The sequence below is a fragment of the Solanum stenotomum genome, chromosome 3, assembly GCF_019186545.1.
Source record: "Solanum stenotomum isolate F172 chromosome 3, ASM1918654v1, whole genome shotgun sequence".
Classification (NCBI taxonomy): Eukaryota; Viridiplantae; Streptophyta; class Magnoliopsida; order Solanales; family Solanaceae; genus Solanum; species Solanum stenotomum.
Genome location: NC_064284.1, coordinates 19476741 through 19496340, shown reverse-complemented (window position 1 = coordinate 19496340; position 19600 = coordinate 19476741). Strand labels below are relative to the sequence as shown.

The window sequence follows — 19600 nt, the reverse complement described above, 5'->3', positions numbered from 1 at the left end:
CTGGCCCCTAGTTTAAGGGTCATCTATGTATTTGGCCTTTAAATTTTATCATCAGATTATCAGGAGATTCTATTCTCTTCTTTCCTTTCTCTCAGTCCTTGGTTCAGACTCAAGTAACTTTTGCCAACCGCTTGATGGCCACCATACTAGAAAATAAGAAGTGAAATATAATGATGCTATGATATCACCAAGACAAGCAACAGTTATTTACAGGTGTGAGACGCAATACACATAATATATGTCCATGTGTGGCAAAACAGCTCACCTCTTCTAACACACTAATTCTAGCATTCTAACACTAATGCTCAACTTTCTAATATATCCAAGGGTATTTAAAAAAAACCAAGGTGGACACCACATCCAAGCCAACTCACTTAATACCTTATGTTTTACCTATTAGTATAGAGATGCAACTTTTATGGTTTAAAACTCAAGCACAGATAACCTCATGTCCCAAGGTCAAAATGAGGAAAGAACCTTCGGCAATGAGTTATAATAAGTCAAAGAGATGCATGAGGAAAATAATCTGCACAATCTTGCAGCACATCAAATAAATAATGTTGGTGCACTCACATACCTCAGATATAGCTGTACAGTATATTCACCCTTCGGAAGTTTGGAAGAATCTGGATAAACATCACCCTTAGCATGCACACGCTACAGAATGAAAGGAGAGAATAACAAGCAAAAATTGTTAGATTATATGTATATGATGGTCACAAAACTCAACTGTTTTTAATAAGAAAAATGCTCAGCTTCATGATTACTATGAAACAAGTGAAATAATCTAGCATTGATAAGCTCACACAATTTGCATCCACTTGTTGAGTTAAACAAAATGCACAATGTGTTACATTTGGTGGTTTAAATATATTCAAATCATGCATACTTACCAAAAAAAATGCATCAACTATTACGCAAATATAGACGATTATGCTTTTCAAAGAATCCACTTTATGAAGAGTATTAAGGCTGTGAACTAGGTGCTTTGAATGAAGTACTCCATTTCTTTCTAAAAGTAGCTCAATTTTATACCAAGTTTTCTTGTCATCCTTCACCAATGATGTTTTTAGCTTTTGTAGGCTCTGGACCAATTGGTTCAGATATTTCCAGTTTTCACTTCACAGAAGCTCTGTCGCATTATGTAGCTACATTTAAACATTGGAAAGAATTCTCCTTCCATTATTGATGAATTCCTTCAAAAATATTTCAGGTACTATTTCTTCTACACATTCAAGCACATAAGGTCTCCTGATATACTCCACTCACAAAAAAATTAACAGATCCTTAATCCTGCTACAACCCACATATTTCTCAAAAGGTAGTCTTTCTTGAGATACTCTTGTGTGTGTGTATTTATTTTTTATTTTTTTTTGGGGGGGGGGGGGGAAGGGGAGGGGTAGTGGGGCGAGGAGCATACTTCATGCCTAATCTACAGAATGCTTCCATATCAAAGAATATTTACTCTATACCTTATTCACATCTGATATCATATAAAACTGAGACTCAAATTTGTTATCATAGATTCGATTGTTAAGTAAGGGAATCTGAGGCTTCAATTCAGCATCATCCTCCAGTTTGAATTTGTAACTGTAAACAGAAGAGCAGGAAATGATTATTATTCAAAATGTAATCAAGCATCATATAACTAGTTTCAAGAGATCAAACCCACGTTAATGTAAGAGCCAGAATCTGTTTTCCTGAGGGTAATTTGTCCCGATCTGCTGAAAGCGCATGCAGTTTGCAATCAATTGGACGATACGGAACTCTTATCTGAAATCATATTACAACAGGAAAAAGAGACCATGTAAGTATTTCACCCACCTGAGGAAGTCAATCAAAGTGGCTAACATCCAAAAGTTCAAAAGAAAAAATTTGACCTTGTTGAGCACAGCAGAAGGGACAAGTTTTTCAGTTGACAGAAGAGCTTCAGCATCAATCCTCACAGGTGCTTCGCTTCCATCAAGAACTACTTCCTCTTTGCTGATGTTTATACCACGGAATGCGATCTGAGAATTTCAACCAAAGACCCAAGCAAAGGCATCATCACTGTCTTATTTGTCTCCCAATATATTTAAGCAGCAAAGCATAAAATTCTTCCAAGCACCTGTTCTCCAGAAACTCCAGATGATTGGATTGTCCAGGAGGGGGATGGAAATTTTAATCATAAAAACATAATTACCATGTTGTTCAGGAGAGGATGGCCGGGTTTGAAACATAAATACCATTTTAAGAAGAAAGTGCTTAGTTTGCAGTGCATCTATCCTATCCTTCTTAATGGAGAAGGCAACAAGTAAGAATTCAGCCTTCTGGATAATACAAGAAATTTTAAATTGCTATACTAACTACTATGTCTTCCATTTTGCTACATATAAGATGCATGACTAGGTAACACAATTCAATGAACAATTATTCTGTGCAATTATCTGAAACTCTTTACTTAAATTAAGATAAAAAGAATTTATGGTACTTCAATTTTTTAACTGTTTTCTTCATTAGCAGAACTCAATCCTCTTGACAAGTCAGCAACCTGACCTTACACAATTCAAATGGCAGGACTCCACATTAAGAAAGTCTCTCCAGAACCAAAAGGAGGGTGTGAACAACTTTAATTGTTCAAAATCCCTCTCTTCTTAAGATTGGAAATGTTCGGTCCAAAAAAAAAAAGAATAAAAACGGATAGGGCAAAAAGAAGAAAAGAACAACAGCATGCCTCCTACTAAGATCCTTTGGTCATCGAAATTTAATAATTCAGAACAGAAATATAAATTTAAGAACCAATTTCAGTTATGTCGTACTCGAAAATAACTACCTCAAAATCAACAATAGTGGTTTCATGACTGCCTATGCCGCTGGACCAAAATTGGGCTATTGCTAGTTCCATTGTCTGACCACCCTCCACTCGAAACGCAAAGTTTTTGGATGAAGGTGATGAAAATGTGGCCACGCTTTCCCATTTAATGGGCCTTTGCAATGGGGAGAGCTGTAGATTACGAGCACGTGATTGAGGTTTTTTTCACATCAGAACAACCCAATAAATCACGAGATATTTTACCTGAACAGTATCTATGAAGAATCTTCTAGCCGTATCAAACCCATATGTCCTCATGGTGGCCTCCACCCAGGTAGCACCAAATGGTACCTCAATAAATCTCCTTTCAATTTGGCCTGAACACAAGTGTACATGCAAAAAAGTTGACAATAACAAAGCAGTCAAAGGAAGAACATGCAACATCTACCTTGAAATGATTTTAAGCAAACAAAATGAAGGTTTTGTTTGAGTCATTTGATTTTTTGGCTTAAACCCTAACTCATTCACGTGGGGAATCTATACCCTGCTAAAATTTCTGCCACATTTTTTTCCAACTTTTTCCTTTGGGTTCTTACCCCCAAAATGCATACCTGTTTACAACACACTATTGCAGTCAATATGAAGAAATAGATTCTCACCGAAAATCTGGTCCAAATAATACTAACACTGTATCATCAGATTTTTATATTATCTGTAACAAAGTGCATCATGGAAATTACAGATTACCTGATTTTCCATGGTTTGCAGCTAAAGCTATCAGCAGCATAGATAGTTTTTATGAACAGCTCAATTTGTCTGAACATTATTAATTCAATTGTCATTTTTCAGTCTACTGTAACCATGCAATTTGAGTAAATTAAGTACGAACTATTGAAAGAAGGATGCACATTTTCTTCGGACGAGAAACTCTACAGAACTGGCAGGACTATTGCTTCATGTGACTTAGCGGACAAGGCAATCTTCTATCAGCACCAAACCTTCAACAGAAGAGAGAGTACTTGCAAAACCAACACTTTCAAGAAATATAATCAAGAACAGTTTTAATATTATTAGCAACACTAGAAATAGAGTTCTTCTCTCTTCCCCCATCCCTCCACAACTGATCCTCCCTCTCTCTCTCATGCACTCACACCAAAATATAGAAGTGCAATATAGTCCACACCCACCACTTAAAACACTGCCCCAGTAGTTGTTTCTCCAAACTTCAGCTGTACAAAGTTAAAATCCAAGCTTCTAAACTAGTTCGAATTCAGTAAAGGTGATCCAAATATTCCACAGAAGAAAATCTGATGCTACAAAGTCCATTTGAAGAGCAAGAGATATGGTCCAGTGTCCAAGAGTGTGCTGGGGATAAAGCACCTGGCCCAGATGGTTTCACAATGGCCTTTTTTAAACACTGTTGGGAAGTAGCGAACACTGAGGTCATTGCTACTATTCAAAACTTCCATGAAAGAGGCATATTTGAAAGAAGTTTCAATGCTACATATGTTGCGTTGATTCCCAAGATGGTGAGAGCTAAAGAATTGAAAGATTTCAGGCATATTAGTCTTATAGGCAGCATCTACAAGATTATCTCAAAGTTGTTGACGGAGAGACTCAAAAAAGTGATGCACAAGTTGGTGGATGATCTACAAATGGCCTTTATAAAAGGGAGACAGATCATGGATGCCATTCTTATAGCCAATGAATGTGTTGACTCAAGAATCAGAAACAAAGAACCTGGTATCCTTTGCAAACTAGATATACAAAAGGCTTTTGATCACTTGAACTGGAATTTCCTACTTAGGACTATATGATGAAAATGGCTTTTGGAGAAAAATGGGTCAACTGGATCCGCTATTGCATCAGCACCATCAAGTTCTCAATCCTAATCAATGGCTCACCCGCTGGATTCTTCTCTTCTCAGAGAGGACTAAGGCAAGGGGACCCATTGTCCCCTTTTTTATTCACCTTTTTTGTTCATCATTGCCATGGAGAGTTTAAATGACATGATGAAAACTGCCCAATCAAATAGCTGGATAACAGGTTTTAGAGTAGATTCAAGGACCGTCAATAACCTTGAAATCACTCATTTACGATACGCCGATGATACTTTAGTTCTGTGGAGCTGACAGAGGACAAATAAGATTTTTGAGGGTGATTTTTATTCTTTTTGTGGCTATATCTGGGCTCCACATTAACTGGAACAAGAGTTTCCTATATCCCGTTGATGAGGTCCCTGACATTCACAACTTGGCTAACATTCTGGGAGGAAGAACTGGTGTTCTGCCAACCATTTACCTTGGAATGCCCCTTGGTGCCAAAAGCAATTCCAAAGATATCTGGAATGGAGTCACAGAGAAGTCCGAGAAAAAGTTGATTAATTGGAAGCGTCAATACTTATCCTTGGGTAATAGATTAATCTTGATTAACAGTGTGTTGGATGCATTAAAACTTATATGATGTCAATTTTTCGTGTTCCAACAAACGTGGTGGATAGAATAGATGCTCTTAGAAGAAACTTCCTTTGGCAAGGCAACTGTTATACCAGGAAGATACATTTGGTCAAATGGAAGACAGTGATCACCAGCAAAAAGTATGGTGGTATGGGAATCAAGAACCTGATAACTCAGAACCATAGTCTTTTGATGAAATGGTTATGGAGGTTCGCCTCAAATGAACAATCTCTCTGGAAAAAGTAATTAGTCAAAAGTATGAAATGGATGGGGAACGGACAACCAAGTTAGTCACTACACCTTATGGAGTCTGTCTATGGAGGTCTATCAGAAATTTGGGGGGGAAATTCATGAGTAAGTGTAGTCATCAAGTGGGTAATGGTTTGAAAACATCTTTCTGGCAAGCCTGAATCAACAACAAGATGCCACGGTAGGAGAAGTCTGGGATGCTCATGGTTGGAATCTAAGCTTCTGAAGACACCTTAATGATTGGGAGATAGATAACTTGGCAGAATTCTACAACACTCTCAATCTATTCAAAGGCCCCTCCTCTCAGGAAGACAATCTTACATGGCAAGTGGATAAACAAGGGAGATTTTCAGTCAAGTCAGCTTACAAAGAATTCAACCATTCTAACAACCAGATTAATTGTTGGCCAGGGAAACTAACTTGGAAAGTCAAAATTCCTCACAAAGTGGCTTGTTTCATTTGGCTCGTGGCCAGGAAAGCGGTCCTATCTCATGAAGGACTCCAGAAAAGGGGCTTCCACTTATGCTCTAAATGTTATATGTGCGGAGAAGAATCAGAGACAATCAACCATCTTTTTTTACACTGAAAGTTAACTGGACAACTTTGGAGGATTTTCCTTAATTTAAAAGGGATCATGTGGGTGATGCCAAGAGATACACTTGAAGTGTTGGAGTGCTGGAGCAAATATAGCACTCAGTCAGAACAGAAAGAAAGATGGAAGATTATCCCTGCTTGCATTTGGTGGACAGTTTGGAAAGAGAGAAATCAAAGGTGTTTTGAAGACAATCATAGCTCTATCCAGAAACTGAAGATGAACTGATGAAGTGCCTAGCCCTTTCCTATTTTTGGTGTAAACATGAATATATGGAAGACATAGAATCTTCAATTGATGTTCTAGTATCTCTGTAAGTAGGTTATAGCTTAGTACATCTTCCTATATTTCCTTGTAAGTATGGACAGCTGTAGTTTTTATGCAGCAAATAGTTATACAAAAAATGTTACCTTCTCAAAAAAAAAAAGATGATCCAAATCTTAAAGACACGACATTTCCAATTAGAAAGAGATAAAAGCGGACTGGTACTTCGTTTTGGTAAACACAATTATAGGAGGGCATGCAACCTGTTGGCTCCCAGTGCTTTGGTTTAGTGGTAAGAGTGCAGGGTGTGGTATGTTAGTTAGGCACACATTACAGGTTCAAACCTGCAACAAACAAAAGCTTGGCATTTAAGTAGAGAAGGATATAGGGCGGGGCTCATTATCCACAGACTTTTGAACCACATGTCACTGGCATTCAGGAATTTTCATTTACCAAGAAAGTGGGGGAGAGAGAAGGGATGGAACCTGTTGATCAAAATACATGCGCAAAGTGGACATGCCCCTAAGAGTCATATAAACTCATTGGCACAGGAGCTTCATGACGAACTTCTTTAAAATACAAACCTAAGTGGAGGATGGTAACAAACGAGTTGGGGTGCCATATAGTTCAATAGGAAACCAAGCGAAAATAAAACTAGTCAACTAATAGAACAAAATATGCTCTTCTCTCTGCGTTTGCTGTTCTCTTAAAGACATGATGTTTTCAATTATAAAGGAATAAAAATGGATTGGTACTTAAAACAGGATGCAACGAAGCAAACGATCCATAAGACCAAGCAGACATCACCCTACTGTAATCCTGACACAGGTACCACTGAAGAGACATGGAAGAGATACAGTGAACAAATTGCACGAAAAAATTAGCAATATGATAATCACCTGGTACAAATGAAATTCCTTGGAAGGAAATTAGAGGGGGTCTACTCGTTACAATAGAGGGCTTTGTTATAGTCACTGGAATTCTGAAAACTGGTCCTCGCCATGGTGCTTTGCTGTCTACGCCATATACTTCATAATAATGCAAGCCATCACTTAAATTGGTGGGGTCCACAACAATGCTGGAAGAATGAAGAGAAAAATATGTAAGTTTTTTCCCATAATGTACACCAATATAATCATCTAATCTCTTTTCTTGTTCTGTCTATACCCAGAATCATATCCTGAGTTCAAATAAAAATCAACAACAACAACAGCATACCCAGTAAAATCCCCCAAAGTGGGTTTGGGGAGGGTAGAGTGTACATAGACCGTACAAATATTAATGATTTGTTAAATCGACACTAATCATATATATTCTATGTAAAGAGAAATTGGAGCTGTGGTAAATGGCAATAGCCATGACTTAACAGGAGAATTCCTGAACACGTAATACTCACTTCCTAAAGTAATAGAATAAACTATCACTATATCTACCATTCAAATAAGACACCAACATGACTAGTTCCAGTGGCATATTTAGACTTCATCTCATATTAATTGGCAAAAAAAAGATGTTTGTGCCAGAATAAGCTCTACAAATATATGGAGGAGAACAAGATACCAAGCTAGCCCTTCACAAAGTATGCCTACTACTGAAACTGGTCACCAAAACTTTGGTTAGGCTCAAAATTCAAATCTGATTTGAGGCGTATAAATTATCATCACAGGACTCTCTTCATCAACAAATATTGACAGATACCAGAAAATGTCAGAACTGATCAGGAACCACAACATCTTAACTGAAATTATCACATGAAAATGGATTTCACTTTCAAAGTAGGGAAACAAATTGATGTCTAGTCAAGCCAGTCATTTAATGACTGCCTTGGCACTGACCTACAACCAACCAAAGAAGCTTTTGTTGTTGCCTCAAAATTGATCATCTATACAAGCCCAAAGCAAAATTGGCTATGGCATAAACCCAGTTTGAATATCCAAACTACATAGGTGAAAACAGGAACGGCATAAATATAAAACATAAAACAAGTGGTCCACAAGTTCTCCTTGGCACTTCCATGTGCATATGCAACATCAACTAACATAAGGTTTCTTTTTCTCAAGATTTCAACAGTGAGACCCTCTTGAACCAAGCAAAAAAGCACACCAGCTCTCGAAATCCATACTAACAAATAAGAGAACATTGTGTCTTCATGTCATACTTAGCTATGGTAAAAGGATTTCATCCAGAATTATTTTGTTCACGTTCTCACTCCATCTTCGAAGCATCCTGCTTCCAAGCCTCCCTTGATTTGTCACAGTGATCTGATCTTCTGCTTGTAAGTAGCTCTTTCTGCTCTTCGTGCTGTAAATTATTTCCAAATGGACTCTTGTTTGTGTCTTGTATACTTAAGCAATTGTTAGCTTCACCTTTTAGCAAGAGATACTAAAAACAAATTCGCTCTCAAGATATTGAAAATATTTAGGATGACATCGAGGAGGATTTCATCCCAACACCACATATTCTGCCAAAAACTAATATTTTCCCTGTTTCCTGCTCTGCTGAACTACTTCCATCATTATGCTCTTCCATAAACAATGTCCGTAAGAAGATGTGATTAATTCTTCCCTCCACTCCCTTCTTTGACGCCAAAAATGGTCTGGCTATCATTGTTCATCAAAGAGTCTACCTCATTAGTTCCATAGAGGGCCTTCTTGAGGACCCCTAGATTTCTGCCCGTGCTTTCCATATGATATTGGGGATGTGATTACCTTCAATTTATCAACGTGAGACCTTTTTGCCTCATCCTTTGAGCTGACAAGAAATTCCTTTGAAGTCTCTCAACTTCTTCAGTAACACATGCAAGAGAGAGCATAAGAAGTGGACTTAAGGTTGGATTTTCTATTACACACTCAAAATTGACATCTAAGAACAACAACAACATACCCAGTATAATCCCACAGCACTCACAATTGACACCATTGTGTGGAAAACTAACGAAATGATGTTACCAGCTAGCTCTTAAGAAGTTCCTGTGGTTATATGACATCAACTGGTTTTGAGGCTGGCTGATTAGGATACAATAGTTAAGGTCCTGCAGAGCAATCTATTTAATCATTTGTGCACTATCTTTTCAGAGTTGAAAGGCTATAAGTATGACCTGCTGCAACTAAAGTAGTAGCACATTGCTTAAAATATAAAGATGTTTCCAGCACTTCCCTCAGAATAATCAGCAGACAAGCAAACTGGAAAAAACCAACCCATCATTGAGGTAGAGCCACAAATCTTGTTGATAGCCAGTTAATACCCAAATTTGTGCATTTGGCAATTCAAAAGCAGTTATGAAAGATCACACATTCAGAGAGCTCAAAATGGACAGAGGAACTGGAAAAATAAGAAAATAAATGATTTATATTTAATCATCTAATCAGAATAGTTAGGATAGCTGAGTAACCTGAAGCTGCGCCCATTATGGGTGAGAAGGAGGTAGTCAGGAGCTCTCACCACTGCCTCTCCAGTAGAATGCAACTCAATGCACTCTTCAAAAGGAACCAATTGGTCTAAGTTATTTGCATCTTCATGGAACTTCGGTGCTATTTCCACTGTCCACTGAGGAAAGAATGTTATCAGCCTTCGAGGGGTAGCAATATAATTAAAAAAATCATAACCAACAAAATGACATTTACACCAAATGTCCTTTCAGCTGGCTTTGCATTTAAAACAGATATGAGCAGCTTCTTTTCTGCATCAATTTACTCAACATCATACAGAGAAGTAGCTCAAACCATTTTCAAGAATTTCATGTGTTCCCCTGAAATCAATAGATTCACTATCCCCATCGGATTCTACATTTCTCCATCACACACAATATGGTTTTATTCTGAAAACATACATTAAAAAGGAGGTAGAGACTCACAGCAAGATGACTAGTTACACAGTAATAAGGAACCATATAAACGCATCAAAGTTGACTGCCTTGACACTAAAAAGAATAGCTCAAAAAAGATTCTACCATTCGGCTTTTGCCTCACTCTACCTGAAACATCGAAAACCTAACTCCATTCAAAGTTCAGGTATCCACTAAATCGATTTGCAAACCTTTCATCCAGTCTGTTGGTCTTTTAAAGCTTAAGGCATACATAGATGCCTCCAGAAAGGTGTAGACGTTTCCACTTTCCACTGTGGCAACTCTACTCTACTTCTGTTCTTTTCTTTGACCGCAGTAGAGTATTAAAATGGCAACTTAAAAATAAGAATTCTAGTCTGGGTGTGGAAGAACTGCGAGGGTCGCGACAAAAAGAAGAAAGGATCACAGTCTGTTTTATCAGTGAAGTGATGCTGAAGTGGATAATCTGTGTAGAATTGTATCAACTTGTATTTATGGCAATGGCAAGGGGCTATGATAGCAATAGGCTGCTGTTTCTGTGAGAAAACTTGTAGGCTCCAGGTATTTCTAGGATCACGGCAAACAAAGAGACAGTGACCTGAGGCATTTGTGAAGCGTGTGTCAAAAGTGTAAAGCTTAGGCACATGAATGAGAAGGAAAAGAATTTTGACAACCAACTGTCACAATCACATCTACAGAGTTCTAATTGTGATTTCTCTAATTTTGGATCTCACTTACAAGTGAATGCCATCGTTTAAGGTTCCAATAGAAAGAAGGACGAGAGTCAGTTGGGGGTAACTCAGTCCACCCAAGGGGATTGAAGCATGAGGTTAACATCTTAGATATCCCAGGTTAGACTCCCAGCGACAACATTTGGTATGAGCTCAATGGGCTGCATTTGGCAACTTGCTTGTGAACTGGACAGGTTACCTCATGAATTTGACGAGGTGCACGAACTGACTGACCCAGACACCATTGGAATAAATTTAAAGAAAAAACTCTAAATGGTGTGGTCTTGTATCTAATTTATTGGGTTAACTTCAACTACTATACAACAACAACTTGGGCTCAGACCCAAGCAAGCTGGATTGAGGGCTTGAGGCTATATGAATCCCAACTTCTTCATTTAAGCTCATTTCAAATTATCATCATACTACATAAAATAAAAGTGAAAAATAAGTTCTTTATATATATATATATATATATAAAAGTTCTCTAATATTTGGAACTACTATACATTATTAAAAAAGGAATATCCCAAAGGGTATTAGAGGAAGCCTTACTAATAAGACATTAAATCTTATCTAAACTAACTTGCCCCAGGCCCCAGGGTACTCAGAGACTCCAAAGATACCAAATAAATACTGTTGAACCTTCATAACAGATCATTGTCACACCGAAAATTATTCAGCCTGCATACCACACAACTACACCTCGACTCCAAACTAGTTGGGGTCAGCTATATGAATCTTTGGCATGCTTGACAAACAGAAGTTAGAGGATTAATCTCACCTCTGTAGATTGGTGACAATATAAAGGCTCCCTAAGGTAGATGCCTCGAGACGTAGCAGCTGCAAAAATAGCATTTCTGATCAGAATGAACACATCCTTTGATCAGACCAGAAATAGTGGTGATAATGATACACACACTTTTTAAGTTAAAGCAACTGCTACATTACCCCTAAGAACCAAAAAGATAACAGTTATTCATCTTTGATAAACCTCCTTTTTGTTCCGGAATTCACCATTTGTAAAAGCTTAGGGAAAATGGTTTGCGGCATCATGAAGGGTTACAAAGAAATACACACATACACGAAACACAGATATGAGCGCACACACATACATACACGAAGTTGGTTTGCTTGTGATGCCAGCCTGCTTAATTTTTACTTGATACCACACACAGGGAAGATTTTGCACCTTTTGCATGTACTCATAAGCCCTGCAACGATATTCAAGATATTAATCATAAACGCATCAATGGTCATGCTAAAGATCAAAAGTCATAAGGAAGCAGTAAACCTAACTTGTCAACTTGCATGAGTCCCTGTCCAGCGGTTAATTTTTCTTCTGGTAAAGCACCTACGGGTATAGATGTATTTTCAAGAGCCTTCCGTACAGTGTATGGACTAACAGGAATACCTTCCGCCTGCAGGTCACAGACTTCAGTCAAAAAGAAAACAAGAGAAACTGTATTAAAGGTCCAAAACATTTGAATTACCTTCATAGCACTGACGATTAAAGCCACACCTCCACAAGCAGATGGAGATGACATTGATGTTCCGTTCATTAACATGCGTCTTTGAAGGGTCCATGTGGGCACAGGGGCCACAGCACCACCAGGGGCACTTATGGAGACACCAAGATCACCATCCACAGTGGGTCCCCGACTAGACCTGCAAACTCTTGGAGCTAATTTTGTACTCCAAACTCTAACTAGGAAAGAGGCACGAAGTATCCCAAAAGTTCCTAAATCTCGAATCGGAAAAGGGCGAAACCATTAAATAAGGTACATACCAGGTGTATTCAAGGCCTTCAGTAGGTGGCTCAACTAATAAGTGAGCACCAGCAGCCATAGCTGGAGAAACATATGCACCCACTCCAATTATGCTTGAACTGGTGCCACCAGGTGCACCCACAGTAGTCAAAGCTGGCCCATTATTGCCAGCACTACTGACAAATATTAGGCGGTGTTTGTTGACCACCTGAAATATTTCACCAGATGGTCAACCGATTAACAGATTTCTCATGCACTGAACTACCACAAAGTGATCATACAAAGGCAACGAACATTACCTCATTGACAAGGTCAACAAAGCGACCATAGTCTGGCAGCAGTGTAGGTTCTCCGTAACTCATATTGATGAGATCACATTTATGCTGTCCACAAAATAGAAGTATGCACATCTCAACAATGATTAAAAATCAACGTAGAAACTACCCGCAAAACCACAGTTTTTTATTGTCAATACACATCTAGTCAGAGCATGTTAAGTTGTCACTTGACAAAAATGAGAACCGCGGAGGTAATGTAGGGTCACATGACACTCACCGAGGTTGTTAGATGTCAGAGAGTCAGATATTATAAGATTGACATCAACTTGCATGTGTATGCCAAGCACAGGCATTTTAGCCCAAAGTACTAGCCTTTACAGCAAGACTTCACAATTCGCATCTAAGTCAATAAGAATAGTCCACTGTAAAAATATTTCTGATAAAATCTGACTTATTTAACCCACAAACCCGGCCCACAGTTTAAAACCAGGGACTAGATCAACCACTGTAGCAAATTTGGGTTGACTACGTTGCTTGGACTCTTCCAAAATATCAATGGGTGCGTGTCAGATTCGCCAAAAGTAGTGTATATTTGGAGAATCCGACACAGGTGCAGCTTCAAAAGTGAAGAGTCCGCGCAACTAAGGGTTGGTTCGACGATATCCGAATTCCAAGTCAAAAGCTATTCCAGCTGAAAACCAGTTTTGAGACTTGAACAGCTGTACCAGTCTGCCCACAAATGGTTATTTGACCATTTAGAAAAACTATATCCTTCATGAACAGTGAATTTGACCACTTCTATCACTCACCCTTCCCTTTCCTTAAAGATATAAGTAGGCATTTGGCCATAGATTCCAAATATTTGTCACTTTTGTTGGAATTTAATCAGATGGAATTGTGTTTGGTTGTACTTTTTGCAAAGGATATTTGAAATATTGTTCATGCTTGAATGTACTTAAATACAACTTCAGAAGTGAAAAGTAAGTTGGACAAGGTTACAAGTTGTTCCCCAAATTTGAAATACAACTTCAAGTTGGATTTTGAAATTTTTGCAGCCAAACCAGTATTCACTATAAAGTGAAAAAAGAAAAAAAAAATGAATAATTTTTAGGGTCAAACGGGTTCTAAGTTTATTCATGATATGTTCCTATCACCTAAGAACTATATAAACTCACAATCTCAATTCACTTCTTCTCACAAATAACTTCCAAATTCAACCATCTATTATATCTTAACTCTCTTACATACTAAGCTTCTCTCTTTCAATTTCAATTTATAAGGCTATCAATCGATGATTTCAAGTAAGCTCCAGGAGATCAAAACATTCTTTTGAATCTCAAAGTTGAGCGGTTGAATTAATATCAACAGTATTGTATATTGGATGTTTAAAAAAATTAAATTGCAATTTGACTGTTATAGCACCAAATTCATATATGTTTGGAATTTTTTAATTTTCTTTAAATTGTGCGCTTCACTTCACTTTATGTTTTTTGCTTCAAGCCCATGTACTTATCAATTTTTGTGTTTGTTGCTTGCAAAGAAACAAGAAGGATGTAAATCACCTCTTGACCAATTGTAAAGTAACCTCTACATTGTGGCAGCTGATGCCAAAACTGCTCCTATAAGTTATACCACGCCGAGTACCAATGAAAGACTTCCTATGGTGCTGGAGAATAAGAGGCAAAAGAGCCAAAGGAAACATAGCATGCTATTCCATTCCACAAGATGTATGTGGACACTAGGGAGGAAAGAAACTCTGAATCTAAAGGCAAAGAGAAAATCAATTAGACAATTGCGTAGAACTATAGTATTTTCCTTTTATTCTTGGGTGGAGTAGGCACGTCTCCCTACTTGTTTAGATGATTGGTTGAAGTTTGGTGAAAGAAACTCTTTCATATGCCTCTCAAATACTAGGCAATTTTATTTTTTGACAAGTCTTATATGCTAATCATCATTTGGCAATAAAATATGTTCATTTAAATAAACATAGTGGCCAAATCTATAAATCAGCCAAAAGATTTTCAGGCAACTAGTTTCATTTAAACACAGCAAACTCTATCCAGAACTCAGAAGATAAAACCTGAAAGTTTACTGAAGATTTTTTCCATTTGATGACAATTGGAACATGGATTGATCTTGTTAGCTCCCTGAGTAATTAAGAGGAGCCCAACTCAGGCTGCCTGACAACAATTCAACTTTTAAAAAAAAAAAGTAGCATTTCAAGGAGGCATCTCGTGACAATTACATGATACCAACTCCCCTGAACTAAATAGACACCCCATTCTTTTGCATATAGGTATGCATCATGCACTTGCTCATCTGATGCCCTTTCAAAAGAGCCTTATCCTCATAACTGATATACAAAACCTCAGAAATCTGAAACAAAAAAGTAACTCTATTGTAGGAAGACAACCACTGTTGGGTAATATTAACCACCTACCCCGCATCTATATACTAAGAGATCAGAGAACAAAAGGGTAAGGAATGGGATTTACTTTGCTTCCTGGAGTTGACACGCTAATCTAACAATATGGCTAACAAGGTCCTTATGATTGTAAAAGGTACTGTGCATGCAAGACCTCCTTTAAGAAGATTATTCACCTATTAATCCTTTATAGTGAGTATGGAAGTTCAGAGAATTACACCGTCCATCCAAGACATAGAAGAATAAATATAAGTATTGTGTGACAAAGACAATTAATCTGTCAGATACACACAACAGAACTATATTACTAGTATATGATCCTCAATTTCCACCTAACCTAAATTTGCAGCAATACAATATTAAATACAGTCAGCACATCTTTTTATACAAGTTTCTGCACCCAAAGTGCATGTTTATTCATAGCTAAACAGTTTTTATTGTGAAACGAGTGGAGAAACACCTCAAAGATATAAAACTAGAGCACAGTAACAGCCAAGTGAAGTAGATAGCAATAGTCAACTCCTCATTACTTATGTGGTGATTCCTTTAGTTTAGGTACTTTCGACGACCCCCCAAAAGTAAGACCCAAATACTTAGCTAGTGTTTGGCCATAGATTCTCAAATATATTTGGCAAGTCATTTTTGGGTGAAGTTTCACCATGTGTTTGATCATAGTTTTTGGGGGAGATGTTTGATATTATAAAGAAATATGATTTATACTCATAAGTTCTAAAAACTATCATTTTATAATGAACATGTTCCGTGATAAAAATTGAACTCATAGATTATAAGTTCCAACCTGCTTAAAAACAATTTCACAGATCAGTGTAGGAGCTACTGCTGCTTTCTCAAATCACGAAGGAGCATACAATTTTTATATTTATATTTACAACAAACAAATCATAATGAGAAATACAGTACATAAGTTGAGTGAGTGCCTTCATGGTGCTTTTCTCAAGCTTGTCAAGTTGGGATTAATAAATGATGGTGTGTTTTTATAAAACTTCCCAAAAAAGAGAATTTGGCCCAAAACTAGTTTTTTCTAGTTTTGGGGAATTTGGGTTTTTTACAAAAAATGACAATTTGTATGGCCGAACACTTTTTGCCAAGTTTCTTCCCAAAAAATACTTCTACTTTTTATGGTCAAACAGGTCCTTAATCTAATTATGCATAGAAACACACCTAATGTATCAATACCTGCATGCCAAAACCCAGAAAAAGAGAAGCATGAAAGAGTCGTGGAGACTGGAGAGATTGCATAGATGAAAAAGTAGGAAAAATTTAATTACCAAAACAAATATTGGATTTGTTTGATAAATGGTGAAGAAGGTAATGATCAAGTTTCTAAGTTTCTACAATTAAAAGATAACACCCACACGGAGAATTTAAAGCAGGGATCACCGGAAATTTAAGAACTACCATTGCAGGAAGAAGAGAAGCAAGAAAAAAGAACATTTTGCACGGGAGAGATGATGACCTAATAGTAAAAATGATATAATGCTGAATAGGTCCTACCTCTACAGCCGCAATCAAGGCCCTAGTCAAACCAGTTCCTGTTTCCATAGAACCCAACCGTGAATCCCCAATTTTACAAGACACAATTTGTGCTCCAGGTGCAACTCCATTTAGTAAAGGTTCCTTCACAAAGAACATGCATAACATAAACACATCTTAATATAGAATCAGGTTAGTTAACCACCAGTGTAATGGAAATGTTGCCAACAGAAATATTATTCTACCTCCGGGTGGAAGGCGGCGGCAATACCAGCAACATGTGTGGCGTGTGGAGAACTATCAGTTACGATACTTAAAATATTCCCACCATTGTAGACATTTAGCACACATGTACAGGCATCCAATTTACTAAAAACTCCATGCTTTTGTTCAAGCCTACAAAGTTAGTAGCTCAAACAATGAAACTCCAAACAGTAAAAGCAGTAGACATTGATTACTACTGTTTCTAGCAGCCATGTCATACCTGTAATTAGTTAAAGGAACAAAATCTGCAAGCTTTCCACATCCGGATTCATCCTCAAGACTCTGTGTGTCCAAAGCAGCTCTCCAAAGCTCCCCATCATGCCATACAACAGCATCAATAACTGGTCCCTTGTCATCATAGCTCTATGGCAGATATCAGATTTAGCAATGGAAACCGAAAATACAACCTTTTGGTAAAGGACTTGGAAATGAATCAGTACAAAATGGTACCGACATCAGCTTGCTTGCGCAGAAGATCAACTCTATTCTGGAGGTCTTCACGGACCATTTTCAAGTGCGCACCTTCTACTTTTGTGTGCTTCTGCAGAATTGGTAATATTATGTTCAGCGAAGTTACATCAAAGTAAAACTAGATAACTAGAACAACAAACTTGAAAAAACTAGAGCATGTCCCTGCATATATAAAGCAATGGCTAATGAGTTGGAACATTTTAGATAAACCTGTGGACTTTAAACCTATGTTTATTAACTATGCAATTGAGTGCTTACGGACGTATGAGACAAGGAATTAATGATAAATTGCTTTCACGAAAACTCTAATTAGATATAATTAATAGCACCACATTTACCTTTAACAAAATGAAACACAATGAGAAAGTACTCATAATAAACAGCTAATTAGAATGTCATGCGATATTTTAAAACAATAAAGATCCTTGATTCTTTTTCTAGTATGATATATTTAGATCAAAACCCTTTTCTTGACATTTGTCATATTATACTTCAAATATTCTATCAAAGTAATCCAACTGCATAACACAGCCTCATCTGATCAGTTTCACTGAGCAATCTAATCAGTTCTCATATTAGTCAAAATGCTCCTGTTTCACCTGTTAAGCTTTATGTTAAGATGGAAAGGCATAACCAACTTCACATTAGACCTCGACTAGGCAGAATCAAAAAAATATTAGGCTAGGCTGTCAACTGTCACCATGGCTGAATCTGGAATCTGTGCAAACAGAGGCGGACCCGCCTTGTTCAGTGGGGTGCACGTGCACCCGACAACTTTTAAATTTTTTTCGTATTTATATGTAGTCTATAAAATGATAGTATATTTAATGGTCCAGCCTTATTATAAAAAGCCTTCTAGGTGCACTGGTCAAAGTTTCTGCTTTGAATCGCAACAATGTGGGTTCGAATCCCGTGATAGGTACCCTTTTTTGCCTTTAAAATCAGTTTTTTCTTAACAATTAACCTTTTTAAAACTGTTTTTATTAACTACTCGTTTTTGCCACCTCATCTGGCCCACCCCTAACCTTACCCTTGAGTCACTCTTAGTGGTGCCCCCCTATCTTCAAATCTTGGGTTCGCCTCTGTGTGCAAATTAAGTTTCAAAACCATAGCTGTACCTTTTGAGATTTGGTGAACTTGGTTTCATTTTGAACATTTACAAAATTCATGTCAATTGTCTTAGTAGATCTTTGAAAAACTTGGTGCCCAAATATCTGATCTCTGGCATGTGCACCTAAGTCGCATGGTTTATTTTCTTTCTCAAGGGTTCTTTGAGAATTTACCTTCATAAGTTACAATAGAGAAGTGGCTAACTTTTCTCTCTTTCTTTTCAGTATTGTGAGTTGACATGCAGACATGGCAAGAATTTTGTGTCTTGAGACTCACCATCTCATCTCTAGCATTAATTGGTTAACATTACACATGCTTTGATCATAGAAAAAGGATCCAACCAAGACATGTGGTGGTTACAAGCTACCTAAAATGTACTTAAGATAAGTAAAACCGTCCTTTCTCTCTAGCATGGTAAGAGTTTGACCTTTTAGGAGTCGTTTGGTAGGGTTTATAAGAATAATGTTAAAATAGAGTGGATAGTAACGCTTGCATTAATCATGCATAGATTATTTCTTATGCATTGTTTGGTTTGGTGTATTAAAAATAGCATGCATTGCATATTTTTTAAAAAATTATTTATTTACAAAGATACCCTCCACAAATATGGTGGAAAAGATGTAAAACAAGTTTTGAGGGGCAATTGGGTCTTTGACCACGCTAATGCATTTATCAAATCCCTTGTATTACTAATACCATGGATTTTCATTTATTAGCTATACACTCCTCAATACACAATAATACACAATAGAGTGTATAACTAATGCTTGCATTAGTTATACATGGCATGAAAAGTGCACCAAACAAGGTACTACTAACACACAAAGCTAATGCGTGCATTATTTTTGCTAATACACTCTACCAAACGACCCCTTAGATATAATAG

The 19600-nt window shown here is 37.4% G+C and overlaps 1 protein-coding gene across 1 annotated transcript in view; it reads right to left on the bottom strand.

Moving 5' to 3' along the window:
• The window catches only part of LOC125858032 (tripeptidyl-peptidase 2), a 29659-nt gene that overhangs the window by 7236 nt on the left and 2823 nt on the right, over positions 1-19600 (bottom strand). The window contains exons 6-23 of the mRNA XM_049537705.1: positions 17588-17674; positions 17354-17496; positions 17115-17265; positions 16891-17013; positions 12972-13055; positions 12693-12880; positions 12397-12571; positions 12203-12324; positions 12023-12117; positions 11688-11746; positions 9744-9898; positions 7252-7430; positions 3056-3168; positions 2813-2983; positions 1881-2009; positions 1673-1773; positions 1473-1590; positions 578-657 (exon numbers count right to left, since the gene is read on the bottom strand). Of these exons, the coding sequence (XP_049393662.1) occupies positions 578-657; positions 1473-1590; positions 1673-1773; positions 1881-2009; positions 2813-2983; positions 3056-3168; positions 7252-7430; positions 9744-9898; positions 11688-11746; positions 12023-12117; positions 12203-12324; positions 12397-12571; positions 12693-12880; positions 12972-13055; positions 16891-17013; positions 17115-17265; positions 17354-17496; positions 17588-17674 (2273 nt within the window). The remainder of the gene's footprint in view (positions 1-577; positions 658-1472; positions 1591-1672; positions 1774-1880; positions 2010-2812; positions 2984-3055; positions 3169-7251; positions 7431-9743; positions 9899-11687; positions 11747-12022; positions 12118-12202; positions 12325-12396; positions 12572-12692; positions 12881-12971; positions 13056-16890; positions 17014-17114; positions 17266-17353; positions 17497-17587; positions 17675-19600) is intronic.